We start from the raw sequence: 21,630 nt of genomic DNA, 5'->3' as shown, positions 1-21,630 counted from the left end.
GTTTATTTCTGTGCATTCCAAGTTATTTATATTATAATCTATATATTTATAAATTTATTCTGAATTTATAAATCGTCCTTTTAAAAAATATAGCAGATATACAATTGTAGAGAAAATGCAGGTAACTGCACAATACTCCTAAAAATGAAAGAGCATCATCAGGTACTGAGTACCCTAGAAACAGCATGACTAAAGCATTAGCAGAGATTTACTGACTGAGTTGTAGGCATCTTCCTTTTCTTCTGCTGTCCTGTGATGAAACTAATAGTGAGTAGTGGAAAACTCTGGAGAGAGACCAAGCTAGAAAAAGGATAAGAAGCTTAGGGCTTAGAAGATCAACAGGCTGGCTGCTTCTCTTCTTTAACATTTTCCTAGCACCCTTGAATACAGACATTGTTTCTATAGTGCATTCCTAGGAGATATTTCAAATAATTATTTCAGCAACAGTCAGGGTCACATGAAGACTTTTATGGGTCCTTTTTCCATACAAAAATATTTAAACTTATATGTTGTGACTAATGGTATAAATATAATCACATATTAAAACATTTTTTTCTACCTTTTTCTTCCTAAAAGTTGATTTTTTTTTCTGATTTTTAAAATAAATTAAGGCATTTTCTTGGTCCCCAGAAAGTATGTGAGCTGAAGCACTGTGCTAACCATGTCTGGTGAATAACTTGGTCCTGACAGTAATAGGGGAGTTTTTAAAATTGCATTCATCAAAGGGGGTTCCTTGTATCTCAGGTAGCTAACAAATTTTTCTTTTAAACGTATTTTTTAACTGAAAATTCTGATATATATTATTCCTCCATCCTGTTCATGTGTTTAAAATTAGCTCACCCTTTGTGGAACAGTAAATTTATCTCTTGCTGTGTTTTTGTTTATTTGCTTTTTCTCTTGGCTGCCTGTAGTATGCATGAGCCAATTATCCCTAGAGGAGCCAGGCAAGGTCCTAGTCAACTCAAGAGAACATGCAGCATTTTTGCATATGAAGATATCAAGGAAGTTCATAAAAGGAGATATCTCCTGCAGGTGAGTCAATTTAGTAGTACTGTTTTGTCCTGTTTCTTTATTCTGAAAATGTATTATTTAAAAATTGGTATGTGCCATGGAAACCCTCAATAGGATCTGCATTTATTTGTTTGTTTGTTTATTTATTTATTTATTTATTGAGACGGAGTCTTGCTCTGTCACCCAGGCTGGAGTGCAGTGGCGTGATCTAGGCTCACTGCAAGCTCCACCTCCCGGGTTTACGCCATTCTTCTGTCTCAGCCTCCTGAGTAGCTGGGACTACAGGTGCCCGCCACCACACCCGGCTAATTGTTTTGTATTTTTTAGTAGAGATGGGGTTTCACCATGTTAGCCAGGTTGGTCTTGATCTCCTGACATCGTGATCCACCCACCTCAGCCTCCCAAAGTACTGGGATTACAGGCATGAGCCACCGTGTCCGGCCAGGATCTGCATTTAGAATAATCCTTGGATTTGGTTATAGACAGACTCAGGTCACCTCAGGTCATGTGGATGCTTAATTTTGTACAATGCATTTCTCTTGTTTAAACACAACCTAAAATTTGAGTGATTATCTTTGTTATCCATCTTTCCCTGTAGCTATCCAAATTAACATTTTAGTTTTCTTCTAATATAAAAATTACATCCTTACTATAATTTTATAAAATTATAATTGTATAATAATTATTTTTATTCTGCTGTTAAAGACTTTAGAAATAGATTGAGCAGAATAAGAAATATCTGTTTATTTTGTAGCTTAATCTTCAGGGAATTCATGACTTTAAAAGTGTTAGCAAATTAACTTCTTGAACATTGTAGAAATTCATAGTGGAAAAGTTAATATATAATCTTATTTGTGAACTTCTGTTTTTTCTTAATGTTTTTCTCTCTGATCATTTCAGCCTATTGCTGTGGAAGTTTTCTCTGGAGATGGACGGAATTACCTCCTTGCTTTTCAGAAAGGAATTAGAAACAAAGTCTATCAAAGGTCTTGTTTGTTAGGAACACTTTGTATACTACTGTGGGAAGAGATGGGAGGGGGAATCTTTTCTCAGTTTTGCTAGTTTTTAAAAATCTAGAATTTAGATCATTGAGCCAACATCTTTGAAGAAAATAATTTGTATTATTGTTGCCAGCCTCTTGAAACAATTGTTCTTCTAACTTTTAAAATAATGCAATTCTATTGTGACATACCATTTTTCCTCCTGCTAACTTATAGTAGAAATCATCAAAAACTACTTTTATCACTAAGTCCTGTGTCTCTACATACAAAGGATGATGAAACTGTAGCTTTAAAAATAAAACTTTAGTTTCTTTTTTTTTTTCTTGAGACAGAGTCTCGTTCTGTCACCCAGGCTAGAGTGCAGTGGCCTGATCTCGGCTCACTTAAAACTCCGCCTCCCAGGTTTACGCCATTCTCCTGCCTCAGCCTCCCGAGTAGCTGGGACTACAGGCTCCCGCTACCATGCCCGGCTTATTTTTTTGTATTTTTGTAGAGACGGGGTTTCACCATGTTAACCAGGATGGTCTCAATCTCCTGACCTCGTGATCCGCCCGCCTCGGCCTCCCAAAGTGCTGGGATTACAGGCATGAGCCACTGTGCCTGGCCAAAAATAAACCTTTACTTTCAAAATAAGGTTTCTTTGTATTTACCAAAATGAAGCCAATGCAGTTTCTTGCTATTGAATGCAAGGACTGAGTTCCCTTAGAAATTTAATTTACGTGGGATTTTTCTCTGGCCATGGAAGGGATGTTGGATACCTTCATCCTTGAAAAAGTAGTATAGCTAAATAAGGCAGATAGTCTACTTTAAGCATATTTTTATCTTTAATAAACTATATTTAAAATTTCCTTTTAAGCGAAAAACAGGCCAAGCTATGCAATGGCTCACGTTCATATCCTCAGCACTTTGGGAGGCCAACGAGGGAGGATCACTTGGGTCTAGACTTCAAGACCAGCCTGGGCAACATAGTGAGACCCTGTCTCTATAAAAAAATAAAATAATTAGCTGGGCATTGTGGCGCATGCCTGTAATGGGAGGTTGAGGTGGGAGGACTGCTTAAGCCCAGGAGGTCAAGGTTGCAGTAAGCCATGATCACACCACTGCACTCTAGCCTGAGTGAGCAAGGCACTGTTTCAAAAAATAATAATTTTTTTTTTTTTTTTTTTTTTTTTTTTAGACAGAGTCTTGCTCTGTCACCAGGCTAGAGTGCAGTGGCATGATCTTGCCTCACTGCAGCCTCCGCCCGCCAGGTTTAAGCAGTTTTCCTGCCTCATCCTCCCAAGTAGCTGGGATTTCAAGCATGTACCACCACACCCAGCTAATTTTTGTGTTTTTAGTAGAGATGGAGTTTCATTCACCATGTTGGCCAGGATGGTCTCAATCTCCTGACCTCATGATCTGCCCACCTTGGCCTCCCAAAGTGCTGAGATTACAGGCATGGGCCACCGCACTCAGCCTATAAATTTTTTTAAAAAGGAAAAGCAACACGTATCTCTGGTATTTAAAGATCATTCTCTTGAATGTGTGAATAATAAGGCTATTCTGAACTAACCATGTAGATGAGAGGCATTCTCTTGCTCTTTGAAGGGTGATGTAGATCCTGGCAATCCCTCTATTGTAGAAAATTTTTATATTTCAAATTATTTCCATGAGGAATAACTAAACTATCCAACATTGCTTCTCATTGCAGTACAGTAATATTACCTGTGAGCAGCTGGGAAATGAGGGTGGTTCAAATAAAGCACGTGTGGATATTGATTGGTAGCCCAAAACTCCTTTCACATATGGGAAGAGCTCAGTAAAGTGATTGAGATTCACTTTTACTTATCTGATTTTTTAATTTCTGAAGGTGCTATTGTTTTTAGTGCTAAGAAATTATTTCCTATTCAGAGAAGTCCAAAATAATAGGTTTTGTTATGGGCATTTATATTTGGCTCTGGATGTCATCATATTTTTTTTATAACCCAAAGAGTATTCTAATTATTATATATTCCTTTTGCCTGCCATTCAGTGGGTTATGGGAGGGTAGATGCAACTATGAACATCTAAACAAATCATCCTTTCTAAAGCTTCCCATTAGATCCTGACTGAGACTTCATTTTCAATTTTATGCTGTTTTAAATTTTTCAGGTTTTTGGCTGTAGTGCCGTCTCTAACGGACAGTTCAGAATCCGTATCTGGACAACGACCAAACACGAGTGTGGAGCAGGGGTAGGTGGTTTGTTCCTTGAATATTACAGTTTAGTAGTGAAGTTGGGATGATTCATATCTGGACAGTATTATTTAACATTTTAAATGAGTGTTTTTCCCCTGGTGGTTGCAAACTTTTTTTTAAGTACTAAAAACTAAAGGAAGAAAAGAAAAAGGTATGCATAATCACTATGTCAAATCACTGCTCACATTTTGATCAATTACCTTCTGTTCTTTAAAGCATGAGTACATTGTTGTGTACATAACTGAGTTTATACTCTAAATACAAGTTTTTATCCTGCTTCTTCTAGTCAGTGTTATATTTAAATATTACCTCTTGTCTTTAAAAAACTATTCAAAAACATAACTATCATTTGCTACCTATTCATCACATATATAAAACATCATGTAATTTTTGGATATTTCATCTTTGTCAGGTTTTTGCTTTTTTTAAATTATTGTTATTATTATTATTTTGAGATGAAGTCTCACTCTGTCACCCAGGCTGGAGTGCAATGGCACGTCTTGGCTCACTGCAACCTCCGCCTCCTGTGTCCATGAGATTCTCCTGCCTCAGCCTCCCAAGTAGCTGGGATTACAGGTGCCTGCCACCACACCTGGCCAATTTTTGTATTTTTAGTAGAGACAGGGTTTTGCCACGTTGGTCAGGCTGGTCTCAAACTCCTGACCTCAGGTGATCTGCCCGCTTCGACCTCCCAAAGTGCTGGGATTACAGATGTGAGCCACCGCGCCTGGTGTTTATCAGGTTTTCTTATCATAAGACTGGAAATGTGATTCTTCATTATTATTATTTTTTTTTTTTTTTCTTTTGAGACAGAGTTTCCCTCTGTTACCCAGGCTGGCGTGCAATGGGGTGATCTTGGCTCACTGCAACCTCTGCCTCCTGGGCTCAAGCGATTCTCAGCATCAGGCTGAGCAGTTCTCAGCCTCCCGAGTAGCTGGGATTACAAGTATGTGCTACCATGCCTGGCTAATTTTTGTATTTTTAGTAGAGAAGGGGTTTTGCCATGTTGGCCAGGGTGGTCTCAAACTCCTGGCCTTAAGGGATCCGCCCATCTTGGCCCACCAAAGTTCTGGGATTACAGGCATGAGCCACCACGCCCGGCTATGATTCTTCATTATTTTATTGTGGTAGAGTCCCCTTAATAAAACAAAGAGTAGGAATTTTAAGGCTCTTGATACACAAAACCAACTTGATATTCATAAAAACTATACAAGTTTATATTGTACTATTAGTGGATAAGTTTGTCTCAATAGCTACTTGCTAACTTTGTGTATTATTATTATTATTATTATCATTATTATTATTATTATTACTGGGACGGAGTTTTGCTCTGTTGCCCAGGCTGAAGTGTAGTGGCATGATCTCAGTTCACTGCAGCCTCCGCCTCCCGGGTTCAAGCAATTCTTCTGCCTCAGTCTCCCAAGTAGCTGGGACTACAGGTGTGCGCCACCATGCCCGGCTAATTTTTGTATTTTTAGTAGTGATGGGGTTTTACCATATTGGCCAGGCTGCTCTCGAACTCCCTACCTTGTGATCCACTCACCTCGGCCTCCCAAAGTGCTGGGATTACAGGCGTGAGCCACCACACCTGGCCTGTATATTAATTTTTTTATTTTATTGATTTTATAAAATGTTTTCTCATTTTTTAAATGTATATTTCTTTGATTATTAGTAAGCATGAGCTCTGTATATGTTTATTAGCCATTTAGAATCATTATTTGTAAATTGTCCATATCTTTTGCCTGTTTTTCCTTTGAGATCTTATTAATTTGTGTAGGATTTTTCTACCATAAGTTATTACTCCTTTGCTTGTCGTATTTGTTGCAGATTTCCCAGTTTTCCTCTAAATTTTGCTTTTTGACATTTACATTTAAACCTCTGTTTTTGTGTATTCTGAACTGTCAGTGATTCCTTTATGCTCTTTATAGCCGCATTTCATGTTAGCGATGCATTCTAGATGACATAGCCATTTCAAGAATCCATAGACCCAGCTCCATTTACATCACTCAATAAGTGGTAGCCTTTTATAATCCACTGGAAAGAAGCAGTGCTTTGGGGCTGTAAATTAATTATTAGAGCATGCAAGAAAATGACTTTTGAAAGTTCTAGAGATTATGTAATTTGTAAATAAAATTTGATTCCAATCTGTGTGCCTCTATATATGTTGCGTATTTCTCTTTAAGTTTTGTTTTTATTTTTTTATAGCCAAGCCTTAGCAAATACAATGCTAAATACATGCTTTTGTTAACCCCAGAAACATGTTCTGCTCCTAATCATTTGTGTTGTTGTTAACATAAATACAGGAAGTGAAAAATTTCCTTAAAAACATAATGAGCCTTTTTTCTACTTGTAAGCAAACTGTTACTGCTTCCTAGATAATCTTAAACTTGCTATTTCTTTGTTCTTGCTACTTCCTGTGCTGAGTTGGCAGTTGTTAAAGAACTTTTAAGAGCTCAGAGGCAAGAAACAGAAATTCTTTTCCAACTTTAGTCTTCCATTTCAGTTGTTCCCTTTCTTACGATGTTGAAGAGTGATCATGGCTATTTTTCCAAAGAGAGTATCTTGTGCATTCAGTTTGCCTGATGGAAAGACTATCTCAAAGTGGAAAATAGTACCATCGAGCTGGATGTGTTTAGGACCTAAGGTTTACAAATGTATTAATTTCCTTTCAGAAAATAAAACATATAAATACTTTCTCCTGGTTCCATGACCAATTATTAATTATCAATATTATAAAGCTGATAAACCTTAAATAGGATTTTATAACATTTTAAGGAAGTCTGCTGTCCCCAAAAAAGTAATGCTTAAATTTCAAATGGCCTGGACACCAGTGACTTTCCTGTTATACAATATTCATATTTTCATTCACTTATTTAATGTATTATGTACGTACTGTGTACAAAGTATTATATAATATTTCAGTTATTCTAATTAAGTATCCTTGGATCTGTTTGCTTAGTGATTATAGTAAAAATAAGAAAGACTATGGTTAGAGTATGGCTTATGCCTCTAGTCCCAAGAATTTGGGAGACCGAGTTAGGAGGATCATTTGAGGCCAGGATCTTGAGACCGACCTGGGCAACATACCAAGACCCCATCTCTACAAAAAATAAATTATAAAATAGTTTTAAAAAGAAAAAGAAGGCCAGGCACTGTGGCTTACGCCTGTAATCCTAGCACTTTGGGAGGCTGAGGTGAGAGGATCACCTGAGGTCAGGAGTTCGAGACCAGTCTGGGCAACATGGTGAAACCATGCCTCTACTAAAAATACAAAAATTAGCTGGGCGTGGTGGTGAGTGCATGTAATCACAGCTACCCAGGAGGCTGAGGCAGGAGAATCAGTAGAACCCAGGAGGCAGAGGCTGCAGTGAGCCGAGACCATGCCACTGCAATCCAGCCTGGGTGACAGAGCAAGACTCCATCTCAAAAAAAAAAAAAAAGTTGAACTAGATCAGTGTTCTTCCAACTCTTTTGAATATGACCTAGAGTAAAAAATATATATTACATTCATCCCAAGACACATAAATGGAGTTATAAATACTCAAACAAAATTCACAAAAAAATACTTTCCCTTAAGGTATGTGATGCCTTCTGATGTCCTCTGTTTTCTTCAATTCAGTTCTATGTTACTTCATATTTCAAAATGCTGATCACAGCCCACTAAACTGATTTTATGACCCACTAATAGATCCTCCACAGTTTGAAAAATTCCTGGACCAGATGACTTAAATTTTTCAACTTTATAATTTTTCAGATTTAAAATTTTATTGCTTCTAATTTATTGTATTATGTATTGCTTTTAGATCTGGGTTGCTTAGCACTTTGGTTGGAGAGAAGTCTGTGACTCAGAGATGGGAGGTAAGTTTAATGAATATATGAGCTTCCTTAGAAGTTTGTAGTTAGAAGAAGTCATACAGTTAAAAGCACTTTAATTATCCATAAAATATATACCATAGAGAAAATGTTTTATTTTCATTCTTTTTAGAAAAAAAAAGTATTTCATTGTTCTGAAATCTGTTAAAAAGAATTTGTCCTTTACATCATTTTGCATATAAAATTTTAAAAGCTGAACATAGTGGAAATCATTGATTGCTCAAAAATGAATATTCATCTTTTTCCAGAGAGGTGAAATCAGCAACTTCCAATATTTGATGCATTTGAACACTTTGGCTGGCAGATCATATAATGATCTCATGCAGTATCCTGTCTTCCCCTGGATCCTTGCAGATTACGACTCAGAGGTAAATCTTAGTAGAACACATTTTCAAAAATAATTTTAAAATGCTACAATTGAAGCAGGGTGCAGTGGCTCATCCCTAAAATCCCAGTACTTCGGGAAGCCGAGGCAGGCAAATCACTTGAGCCCAGGATTTCAAGACCAGCCAGAGCAACATGGCAAAACCCTGTCTCCACTAAAACTGCAGAAATTAGCCAGGTGTGGTACCAAACCCCAGTTGTCCCAGCTACTCAGGAGGCTGAGGTGGGAGGATTGCTTTAGCCCAGGAGATGGAGGCTCCAGTGAGCCAAGATTGCGCCACTGCACTCCAGACTTGGTGACCTACCAAGCAAGACTGTGTCTCTGACAAGAAAAAAAAAAAAAAAACTGCAGTTGCCTAAATGTTTTATTTGGTTTGTAGTTTAATGTTCTCAATAGGCACAGGCACTTAATTCAAATAGATGAGAAGCATTTAGCACAGACATATAAAAAGTTTGGATAATTGACCAACTTATTGAGTACTGGCCATTAATTCATAATATCTATTCAGTTTTTTTAAGTGCTGATTAATTTGCATCTATTGGTGGATATCAAAATCCATCTGTGTAGTTTGAAGTGTTTGTTAGGAAAACACAAAGTAACCCTTCTACAAAACATTACTGCCACATAAAAGAAATTTTTTATACTATTCCAGAAAGCCTTGGGAGAAGATTTCCAACAATTCAACATGTACCTGACAAGTCTCAAAATCAAGAGCAGATAGAAGCATATGAATGTTTTGATTCCTCTCTTCCTTTACCTCCTGTCTGATAGACATCTGATTATTTTGGAAATGAACCGTAGCAGGCAAAACAAAAGACACTTAGCCCTAGGTAAACAACCAAAAAGATTGTTTTTAAAATTCAGAAATTCATTAGACCTTCTTATTCACTAGAATCATGGCTGCTTATCCTTTCAGAAATTTTATACATCAATATATTAAAAAGGATAAAGCTTCTATCCTCAGAAAATGTTGGTCTAATGAAAGAATGAAAGGAAATCCACCCTTTATGCATGGACGTACGTTAGTGTATTTGATGTTTGAATCTATATATTTGCTTGTATAGTTAATTTGCATACCTAATGCATAATACATAAATAACAAAAGGAAAAGAAGAGATCAGGAGTAAAGATTGTTAAGTGAAAATATTTTTTCTTTAAGTCCATCAAGGAAAGTTAGAAAGAAAGTGTAGATTTTTAAAGAGACAGGAAGTCCAAAAGAAATGTGGTTTTCTGAGAAGGGAGTGGAGAACTTTGTCAACCCATATTTGAATATGTATCTCACATGAACATGACAGGTCCCATTACTGAACCTTCAATTCTCTACCTCGTTCTCCCGATGCAGTTCTGACCCTCACTGTGTATTCCCCATCTTAGGAAGTGGCACCATCATCCATGCTGTCTTACAGGCTGGAAATTATTTTCCTACTGTCCATGTCTGCTCAGTGGCCAAGGCATTTCTACCTTTGTCTCCATCAGCGTACCTAGTGTCTCATTTCAGGCCCTCTGCATCTTCTATTGAACTGTTGCAGCAGCCTCCTAACTGGGCTTAATGCTCTAGTCTCTCCTTCCTTCACTATGCCTTCTACACTGCAGCCAGTTTCAGGAACACTAATTGAGTCATCCCCCTGTTTAAAATCATTCAGTGACCAGGTGCTGTGACTTATACCTGTAACCCCAGAACTTTGGGAGGCCAGGGAGGGCAGATTGCTTGAGTCCAGGAGTTCAAGACCAGCCTGGGCAACACGGAAAACCCCATCTCTACAAAAAATACAAAAAAGTAGCCAGGCGTGGTGACAAGTATCTGTAGTCTCAGCTACTCAGGAGCCTGAAAGGGGAGGATCACTTGAGCTGGTGAGGTGGAGATTGCTGTGAGCTGAGAGTGTGCCTCTGTACTCTGGCCTGGGCAACAGAGCAAGAAGCTGTCTCAAAAAAAATAATAATAATAATGAAGTAAAAATAAATAAATAATAAAATTATTCAGTGAATCACCGTCATAATTTGGGAGAGAGTTGAAAATCCTCACTATAGCAACCTTTTCATTGTAGCTCCTGTGTATATATTCCTCATGTCCTCCCAGAACAGCTATCGTGGGGCACCCCAGATCCCTCTTCTGTAATTTAGTGGCTTTTCACACACAGCCTGACCTGCCCGGTGCCCATCGTGCATTTCTTCTCTCCACCAACTAACTCAACTGACCAACTCCACTTCATCCTTCAGGAAACACTCAAGTACCAGTCCTGTGATGTGGACCCTTCTGTTCTTTTTCTCCTTTCCCTTCTATTCCCACACTGCCCTATAGTTGTATAATATGGTACCTATGTTGGGTTTTTTTCCCACCATTTGAATCATGGAGCTTTCTTTTACAGCATAGTCCTGCAGTAATCATAGGGTCAAGGTCCTTGAGCACACAGACCATTTTATGTCTCTCTCAACTCTCAGCCAATAGGATGATGCCTGGCACTTTGTACATACTTTAACATTTGTTGAATTAACCAGAAAATATAAACGAGGTACTTTACATATAAACTTTGAGATAACAAATACGCTAACTTGACTTACATTCAGAAATGTAGATCAGTTTCTCCTGCCCAAGATTTTTAAAAATAAAAGTTTGGCAAAACTGGTTATTCATGATGTCCTATAAAAAGGACACAAATATGCCACGGGCACATATTTCAAATTTCTACTTTCAAAATCCTCAGGGAGTAAATTTTAGTTTCCTTTTAAATATATGAATTAGGTCAACTCATCAACTTGTAAAGTAATCTCTGGTAAACTAGAAGAATCCGTCTCATTGGGAAGTTACTTGATCTGGTGTAATGTTATCTTTTAGAGGTGAAAGAATTACTGAGTGTTCTAGTTTATATCAGTTCCAGATCACCTCTGAGAAGAAAATGCTCAGAAGTAACATTGGAGGGAGACAGGGTGGGGGTGGAAGGAGGGAGGACACAGAAGGGAGATCTGATCCTCCAATTATGTGAGTGATGAGGTTAACGATGAATTGGAGCTATTGTGTCCACAGTCTCCTGCTGGGTCCTTGCCAAGACTTGGAAGCATTTTCCCTCTTAATCCTCATCCCCTAAACCTGGATCCTTAGTGGCTTTCCCTATGAAACACATAATTTCCAAAGCACTTATCTTCCAACTGAATCGGTTAACCAACTCCCATGTGCCTGTCTGTAAAGTGTGGATAAACAGTACATACATAACATTATTTTGGAGTCCAGTTACGCCAGCTTGACCCCATAGATACTAGTGTGTTTATAAATCATCATCGTCCACTGTAGCCACTGTATCTACGTTAGTGAGGCTAGATAGTGTATAGTAACTTGAAATTGAGTTACATTTTGTATTTTAGGAGGTGGATCTTACTAATCCCAAGACGTTTAGAAACCTGGCTAAGCCAATGGGAGCACAAACAGATGAACGATTAGCTCAGTATAAGAAGCGATATAAAGACTGGGAGGATCCTAATGGTAAGGAACTTTTTCTGTCATTGGACCTTTTACCCAAGTTTCAAAAGTAAGTCATTATGTAGCGGTCTGACATTCTCACATCCTCCTTCAAATTTCTTATATATCATATCTATATACATTATATGTCCACACATATATGCAGATTATTATAGCAGAGGAATCAGGTTTGCATGCCAACTTGTGGCCATGCTTAGAAGGCATTTTAAATAGCTTATTAGAGTATTGGTGAAAAACTAAGTATTCCTGCTTTGCATAGGACAGAAATTTCTCATCATAATCTGCCTCTGTCTCTAATCATATTTAGTCCAGGAACCACACTTTAATTTATTGTCTCTCTTTAATTTTATTGAGGCAATTTTTAGAACCCTTTTGCATTTAAAAAAAAATGACTATATTCTAAAATTATATAGTTTACTTGTTATTTATTATGTTTAATGTTTATTGTGTTTCTCCCTCAAAAAGGCAAAACAAAGGAGAAAGAAAGCCTAAGCTTTTTGTTCCCCCTCTCTGCCGAGGAGAATATGTAGTAAAAATACATAAAAAGTGCTTGATATTCATAAACAACGATTTAGAGAAATATGTAATTGCAAAGCCAGAACCTAATAAAAAAGTAACTATAAGTGCATATCCTGCTTTAGTGGAAGATGGTCTACTATTAAGGGTTAACTATTATAGTAAGCCTCAAAACATGAAATTGGTAGACATACTAAGTTTGTGGGAATAGGCCATTGAATTATACTTAATTTGGACTACTGTCAAATATAGAAGAGAGGGATAGTGGTGTCATCATGAAGTTTTCCTGCTGAAAATGCCAGTACTAACTGCGTTTAGTGTCACAGTTATCACATGGGCTATTATTTTCAAACATAAAGTAATACTGATTTTATTTTTCATATTTCTTCTTTTGGTTTCAATTATGCTTTAATTTTCTTAAACAGGAGAAACTCCCGCATACCACTATGGGACCCACTATTCATCTGCAATGATTGTGGCCTCATACCTTGTGAGGATGGAGCCTTTCACACAGATATTCTTAAGGCTACAGGTAAAACTTTAAATTGGAGGTTTTTCTATTTTATACTAGCCTCTTCTATCTAAAATGTCACCTTTTAAAATACCATTATCTTCCATTATAAGAAGCTCTGTGAAGTTTTAATGACAAAGTAGTTACATAACTAAAGTAGAATTTTGTTGGACCAAAATTGATAATGAACTACAATTCGCTTAGAACAAATAAGTGCCAGCATCCTTTAATCAAATACATAAGTAGCATACATTTTTCAACCAGCCCTAACTGGTTGAATTAAACAATTTTTATTTTACAAAAACATGATATATTCCAGCTCATTCTCTGTTTCCTCGATTATGATTGCTTTTCTGGACATTCTCTTTCATTTATTTAGCACATATTTAATAAATACCTACTGTGTGCCAGGCACTGTTCCAGGTACTTGGGAGGACTTCAATTAATAAAGAGAAAAGCCTTACCTGTGCAGTTTATGTATTTCAGTTGAAGGAGACAGCCAAATATCAAAAATAAGAAAACTGTAAGGTGTTTTAGAATGTGATAAAAGCTATCAGAAAGATATAGGTCCGGAAAGGGGGATGGGAGGTGGAGAGAACAGGAGGTTGGGCAGGGTGGGATGCAGTTTTAAGTAGAGTGATCAGAGTAGGTCTCCTGTGAAAAAAAGTCTAAAGGAGGTAAGGGTGTTGCTTCTGCAGATATCTGGAGATACATGTTCCAGGCAGAGGGAAGAGCTTGTGCAAGGGCTCTAAGGCAGGCTTGTGTCTGACATGTTTGAGGAGCAGCCCAGTGGCCAGTGTGTCCAGAATAGAGTAAGTAAGGAGGAAAGTTAGTTGTAAGGGAAGAGGTCAACAAGGAAACAGGGGCTACATTGTATGGCAGGCCTTGGCAGCCATGGCATGGACTTTGGCATTTTCCCACAGTGAGCATCATAAGACAGGTACACCGTGTTCACTTAAAACATAGCAGCATGGGGGGCTTTACTGAAGAAGATGGGTAGTGTACCTGAGGCTGTGTAGTCAAAAATATCCCTTTTCTATTTTAGTTTTAATTTGCTTTATCAGTCTGTAACCGATCACCTTTTCTAATTCTCCATTTAATTCTCATTAGTATGAGAACTTGCATATCATGTTAATTTATGCAAAAAACATTCAAAACGTAATTTGAATGTTTCCAACTGTAGATGATTTACTTTAGAATCTTTTCTTGTGATGGCATCATCAAACTATGGAAGAACTTATATTTCTTACAGCCTTGTCCTCTCTTTAAGATCTACTGTTTTTTGGATGACTTTTTAAAATCTTTACATTTGATTTTCAGTTTGATTATAAAACAAATGTGGAGAGAACCCTCTGTAAGGATTGCCCCAAAGAGAAATAGATGTTTCATGTTTATTAAAAAATTTTGTGCATTTAATGTAGGATAATGAGAAATTGAAATGTCACCAAATATAGTTGGAGTTTTCAAGCTCTTGAACTTGATAGAAGCTGTCAGGTGGGAATGGTTCTGTAATAGAGAGGTGTCTTCTCATTCTGCCCACAGGGTGGCCACTTTGACCTGGCTGACCGGATGTTTCACAGTGTGCGCGAGGCCTGGTATTCAGCATCGAAGCACAACATGGCAGATGTAAAAGAACTTATTCCAGAGTTCTTTTATTTACCAGAATTCCTATTCAATTCCAACAACTTCGATCTAGGTACGTAGAGCTGTGGACTGTCTTAGGAATGTCAGCCAGGAAAAGCCCAATAGAAATAAGTCACTTTTCTAAAGATTGTCTGCAGCACACATTAACAAGAAAAAAATTTCGTTATAGTTTCTTGCAGTCATTTGCTATAACTGGGTGTGGTTACATGTCATTTTTGAGGTTACAAAAATTAGCTGGACATGGTAGTGAGCACCTGTAATCCCAGCTACTCAGGAGGCTGAGGCAGGAAAATTGCTTGAACCTGGGAGGTGGAGGTTGCAGTGAGCCGAGATCATGAACTGCACTCCAGCCTGGGCAACAGAGTGAGACTCCGTCTCTAAATAAATAAATATTGAGACAGATTACTTCCAACATTTAGAATTTTGTTGTTTTGATGAAAACAAAGGTGAAGTGAAAATTTATTTGAAAAATATTACTATTGAAACCCATTAATAGCTAAGAGTGGTATATCCGAATTTTTCACATATTGTTTTAATCTCGTTTATTGCCTAATATATTCTTGGTTTATATGCTAATGTGTTTTAAAATTAGAACTTCAGAATAACTTTAAGTAAATCCCTTTTCTTTATCCTGTAAGGGCTCTATTTTCTAGAAAAACAGGACCAAATCAGCACTTACAAAAACAAGAAAAACTTCATCAGTGCTGTTTTTATATTATCTGGCTGTTAGAGGAAGTGGATTTGACTTTGGTTACAGTTTATTGGAACACAGTTTGCTGATCTGTGCTTCTGAGTATTTCTTTTAAAGCATATCAGAATTCCATTGTTTTCATGTTAGAGTATTCCTGCCAGATATTTGTTGTTTTATATTTTTTCATTCTTTGTATTTGCTACTGTTTTATAAGAGTTAGCACAGAAATTATAACTGTACTACCTCCAAATTTTCATGAACAGAAAATACAGGGAAGTGTTTGTATCCTATATATATGGAAGATAATTGCTAAAGATAATTTTTGTATATTTAATTGTCCATCAGCAACTCTACCTTTGTGAAATGGGATCTAATGGGGAAGATAACAAGACTCTCTCCAGAGCCCCAGGAAACGTCCTGAAATTGATTTTATTACCTCCAGTTATGCCTAGAGCTCACCCTTGAGCAGCTAAAGACACAACTTTAGGGCTTAGAATTAGAGAAAGTGATGAGTTTTCCCAAAAGAATAGAATAGATAGTCAACAATGACAATCAACAAATACCTGCTATAGCCTTTGACTATGAATGCACATTAGCATTTTCTTTTTTTGAGACAGAGTCTTGCTCTGTCACCCAAGCTGGGGTGCAGTGGCATAATCTCTGCTCACCGCAGCCTCCACCTTACAGGTCCAAGCAATTCTCGTGCCTCAGCCTCACAAGTAGCTGGGATTATATGCGCCACCATGCCTGGCTAATTCTTTTTCATATTTTTAGTAGAGACGGGGTTTCCCCATGTTGGCCAGGCTGGTCTTGAACTTCTGACCTCAAGTGGTCCACCCACCTCAGCCTCCCAAAGTGCAAGGGTTACAGGCGTGAGCCGCCACGGACAGCCACATTAGTGTTTTCTTATGTTCACTTATAATTCAACTTTGGAGAATATTGCCTTCTTCCCCAGGGATACCACTGTCAAAGAGACAAATATGGAGAGGTGCAGAAAGAGATAGCTCATAATCTTCCAGAAATGTCTATCAGTTATGATAATCCATGTTGCAAAGGTGTTCCAGACAGACCACTTACAAATCCAACCAACCAATCTACTTTTAAAATAAGTAAATATAAAAAAAGGAGGATGTATCTTTGTTATGTTTACCCTCATAACAAATTATCTTCCCTCCTTGAAATAGCATACTTTAAAAAACAGTGGTTGAGCCGGGCATGGTGGCTCACACCTGTAATCCCAGCACTTTGGGAGGCCAAGGCAGGTGAATCACTTGAGCTCAGGAGTTCAAGACCAACCTGGGCAACATGGCAAAACCTCATCTCTACAAAAAATACAAAAATTAGCTGGTCGTGGTGATGTACACCTATAATCCCAGCTACTCAGGAGACTGAGGTGGGAGGATCACTTTACCCCAGGAGGTCGAGGATACAGTGAGCTATGTTCATGCCACTACACTCCAACCTGGGTGATAAACTGACACCCTGTCTCAAAAACAAAACACTTCAAAACACTGTATATAAAACCTAAAGTCATACGACTCTTAAAAGAAAACATAGGGGTAAATCTTCATGATCTTGAATTTGGCAATGGATTCTTAAATATGATATCAAAAGTACAAGCAACAACAACAAAAGATAAATTGGACTTAATCAAAATTAGAAATTTCTGCATCTAAGAATGTTATCAGGAAAATGAATAGATGCCTATAGAATGGAAGAAAATATTTGCAAATAATATATCTAATGAGGATCTAGTATCCAGAATATAAACAACCCTTATAACTCAACAACAAAAAGACAAACAACCCAGTTGGAAAATGGGCAAAGGACTTGAATAGACAATTTCCCAAATAAGTTATGCAAATGGCTGGTGAACTCATGAAAAGATGCTCAACATCATTAGTCATTAGGGGAATGCAAATGAAAACCACAGTGAGATACCACTTCATATTTACTAGGATGACCATAATGGGGTGGGGGGAACTGAAAAATAACAAGGGCTGGCAAAGGTATAGAAAAATTAGAACCCTCATACGTTGCTGGTGGTTGTATAAAATGGTTTAGCCACTGTGGGAAGTAGTTTGGCAGTTCCTCAAAAAGTTAAACAGAATTTCCATATGACCCAGCAGTTCCACTCCTTGGTATATAGAATTGAAAACGCAACTCAATTAAGTATGTGTATGAACGTGTTCATAGTAGCATTATTCACAATAACCAAACAGCAGAAACAGCTCAAATGTCTACCAAGTGATGAGTGGATAAACCAGTTGTAGCACATACATACAATGAAATATTATTCGTCCATGAGAGTGAATGAGGCACTAATAAATATTGCAATGTGGTTGAACCTCAGAAACATTATACAAAGTGAAAGAAGCCAGGCAAAAACTGTCACATCTTCTACATTTCCATTTATAGGAAATACTCAGAATAGGTAAGTCCACAGAGACAGGACACAGATTGGTGTTCTGGGGCTGGAGTGAAAGTAATACGGGTAGCTACTGATTAACGGGTACAAGATTACTTTTGGGGTGATAAAAATGCTTTGGGACTAGATAGAAATCATGGTTGCATAACATTGTGTCTGAACTAAATGCCACTGAATTGTTCACTTTAAATGGTTGACTTTATGTGAATTTCACCCCAATAGAAAAAAAAAAAAAAACACAGTTTGCCTCTTCACACAGAAAAGATAGTAAATGGTGTAAAAGAAAACACACCTGGGGCCGGTCGCAGTGGCTCACGCCTGTAATCCCAGGACTTTGGGAAACTGAGGTGGGCAGATTGCTTGAGGCCAAGAGTTCGAGACCAGCCTTGCTAACATGGTGAAAACTCATCTCTACTAAAAATACAAAAATTAGCTGGGCATCGTGGTGTGTGCCTGTAATCCCAGCTACTCAGAAGGCTGAGGCATAAGACTCATCCAGGAGGCAGAGGTTGCAGTGAGCCAAGAGCACACGATTGCACTCCAGCCCGGGCAACAGAGCAAGATTCTGTGTCAAATGAAAAAAAAGAAAGAAAGAAAAAGCACTTGGATTTTTTTTTCCCCTTGCTATGAGATAAGTAATATTCACCCTGGGGTCTTCTTGTCCATATATCCTTGGATACACATGGAGGAGAGCTTCAGAAGAGCAAAATTAAGGGCCAGGCGCTGGCTCTTGCCTATAATTCAAGCACTTTGGGAGGCCAAGGTGGGAGCATCACTTGAAGCCAGGAGTTCAAAATTAGCCTGAGCAACAGAGCAAAACCTCATCCCTTCAAAATAAAATAATTAGCCAGGCATGATGACACGTGCCTGTACATAGGAGACTGAGGTGGGAGGATCACGTGAGGCCAGGAGCTCAAGGCTGAAGTGAGTCATGATTATACCACTGCAGTCCAGCCTGGGCAGCAGAGCAAGACCCTATCTCAAAAAAAAAAGTAAAAGAATTAGACAAAGGCTTTCCTACAGACTGTGTTACCTTTATATGTCATTTTAAAATTGCATATAGTGTTCATAAAATAAAATTCTATCAAATAAGTGTTCAAGGATTATAGCAAAATTTTGAAAAGTAATTTCTTTCTCAAGTAGCCTTTTTACCTGTTTATTATTACCAAAAAATTAGGCCTATTGGGCATTTCAGGGGGATTCAGCACAGAATGTGCAGTGTGTATGGTTGAGGAGGAAGGGTTGTAATAACTTGATTTATCTTTGTCTTAAATCATATGGTAACCTTTCCAACCAAGTCAAGACATTCCTTTAAAGAGTAAACTGATATTTGCACCACTCACTTAATATCACGTTGTCAATAAACCATCAACTAGCAATGCTAAAGGCAAGATTGTATCTAAGGGAAATATTTTATTTGCTTTTACTTGGAATGGGCTTTGTGTTCTAAAATTTGAACAACTGCATTTCTGTATGAAAATTTCCAACACGAGTATTTACCTAACCAACTGCTATTAAACTAGTGAGTCAACATTGTTGTTTGTAAAGTCATTTTTACAATGATAATCTGATTTGTACCTATAAAAACTCTGTAAGCTAAAGTGACTTTTTTGGTATATTTCAAAAAAAGAAAAACAACCTTTTTGCTTAGATGCAGCCAAATTTAATATATTTTGATGTGGATAGATTTCATAGCGAATGGTTTCTTTTGTATTTTAGAAATTATCTGGCTATCACTTAAAATAAGTTTATATGGAATAAATGTTATTTATGTGTTTTATCACAACATGTTATTTTTTGTTTTTGGTAGCCCTGTAGTTTTTCCAAATATTTTTTCTGTTAAATGATGCAATAACAGCAAAAAGTTATGTCATTTCAGATTTCACTTTTTAAATGAGAATGCTTACTGCAAAGTACATGCCAGTTCTACAGAGCTCTTTTGAGAACGTAAGAGTCAGCGATATGATAAACCTCTTGTATTGCAGATATCTCTAGGAGACTGTTTCCAGGAGATTCAAAACAGTAACCCTGCAAAATGTTTCACTGAAAAGGAGTCCCGTGGTCAATTAAATTTCAGACATTTTGTATTCGATATCCCTCTTAGAGAAGGGCAGTGCATGTTAGCATATGAAACCTCTGAGGAGTCTTGCCCTCAAGACTCTGCAGAAAGAAGCATGTTTCACTTTGTATAACTCAGCATTTCCTGAAGACATTGGCAGTGAGGGCCTCAGTTTTGCTGACTTAGTACCTGTTTCTGCTGGAGTGATCTGAGGAGCAACCTTGAGGGATGCTAGATTGATAATCTCTGAAGTCCTTTCTGGTGTACAATTTCAGTGTTCTGGTAATGAATCTAACCCACCATTTGTCTGTCAGAATAATATAAAGTTAACCATTTATCCCATTCTTTCTTTTTTTTTTTATTTTTTAATGTATATAATTGCATAGGCTGTAAACAAAATGGCACCAAGCTTGGAGATGTTATCCTTCCACCCTGGGCAAAAGGGGACCCACGAGAATTCATCAGAGTCCATCGTGAGGTAATGGATGGAATTTGCAATTGAAGTTGGATTTCATTTGGTCATTGAACATAATACAAAGACAGGGCCTCTAGCAGAGTATCACCTGTTTGTTACTAACACAGCCAGGCCCCCTTATCTACAGGGGACACATCCCAAGAACCCCAGTGGATGCCTGAAACCAGGAATAGTACCAAACCCTATGTATATATAAACTATGTATTTTCCTATACATCTGATAAAGGTTAATTTATGTATTAGGCATAGTAAGAGATTAAGAATAATAACAATAAAATAGAACAATCATAACAGCATACTAAGAGCTATGTGAATGTGATATCTCTCTCTCTCACTCTCATAAATATAATAATTTCAAACCATGGTTTACTGCAGGTAACCGAAATCTCAGAAAGCGAAACCACAAATAAGAGGGAACTACTATGTTGTTTTTATGATTTTTAGTTATTTTTGTTCCTATTAACCACTTACCAAGGTTTTTCTAGTCTCTGAGCAAGTAATAGAAGTCAGCCAGTGACTAAATCTGTGTTTGAAATTATAGGCTTTGGAGTGTGATTATGTGAGTGCCCATCTACATGAGTGGATTGACTTAATCTTCGGGTATAAACAGCAAGGCCCTGCTGCAGTAGAAGCTGTAAATGTCTTCCATCATCTTTTTTATGAGGGTCAAGTGGATATCTACAACATCAATGACCCACTAAAGGAGACAGCCACAATTGGGTTCATTAATAACTTCGGTCAGATCCCTAAACAGGTATGGATGTTCTTTTTTTATGATTGATGTACTCTGTTTCATTTTGTAAATTTTGTAACATTTCTCTAGACTGTGGATGACCACAAAATAATTAAGTTTAGATTAACTTAATAAACAGCCGTAAATATCACCTAGTATTTCAATAGATTCCTACATTGTTGCTTTTTTTCTCACTCTCACACTCCAAATAAATAAAAATTTTGTTTAAAGAGAATTATCCCCTACAGACTAATGCAGGGTGTGCTTTCTTAAACCTCCATAAGACATAACAGGAGGGGCCTTATAGGCCACATACACAGAGATGAGGTTTTGTCTGGAGGCCAGTGGGAAACCAGTGCTGATTTTAGGCAGAGAAATGACATGGTCATATTTAAACTTTAGAAGTTCATTCTGGTCTCAGTCAGAATAAACTACTCTATGCGCACCTCTCTCTCTCTCTCTCTCACACTCTCTCTCTCTCTTTCTCTGTCTCTCTCTCTGTCTCTCTCTCTTTTTCTGTGTGTCTGTCTCACACACACACACACACACATACACACACACACACACTCTGCTGGGGACCCAAATGGGGAGCAGAAGACCATTAAGAAAGCTATTG

At 37.6% G+C, this 21,630-nt stretch overlaps 1 protein-coding gene across 1 annotated transcript in view; it reads left to right on the top strand.

The window, feature by feature from the left end:
* The window catches only part of WDFY3 (WD repeat and FYVE domain containing 3), a 288,646-nt gene that overhangs the window by 242,084 nt on the left and 24,932 nt on the right, over window positions 1–21,630 (top strand). The window contains exons 47-56 of the mRNA XM_011985448.1: window positions 912–1,032; window positions 1,912–1,997; window positions 4,143–4,223; window positions 8,031–8,085; window positions 8,349–8,468; window positions 11,843–11,960; window positions 12,899–13,005; window positions 14,527–14,680; window positions 20,193–20,284; window positions 20,823–21,035. Coding sequence (XP_011840838.1) covers window positions 912–1,032; window positions 1,912–1,997; window positions 4,143–4,223; window positions 8,031–8,085; window positions 8,349–8,468; window positions 11,843–11,960; window positions 12,899–13,005; window positions 14,527–14,680; window positions 20,193–20,284; window positions 20,823–21,035 — 1,147 coding nt within the window. The remainder of the gene's footprint in view (window positions 1–911; window positions 1,033–1,911; window positions 1,998–4,142; window positions 4,224–8,030; window positions 8,086–8,348; window positions 8,469–11,842; window positions 11,961–12,898; window positions 13,006–14,526; window positions 14,681–20,192; window positions 20,285–20,822; window positions 21,036–21,630) is intronic.

The sequence above is a fragment of the Mandrillus leucophaeus genome, unplaced genomic scaffold (genome assembly GCF_000951045.1).
Source record: "Mandrillus leucophaeus isolate KB7577 unplaced genomic scaffold, Mleu.le_1.0 Scaffold283, whole genome shotgun sequence".
Classification (NCBI taxonomy): domain Eukaryota; kingdom Metazoa; phylum Chordata; class Mammalia; order Primates; family Cercopithecidae; genus Mandrillus; species Mandrillus leucophaeus.
The sequence above is the reverse complement of the archived record's forward strand: the minus strand, read 5'-3'. Positions and strand labels throughout refer to the sequence as shown.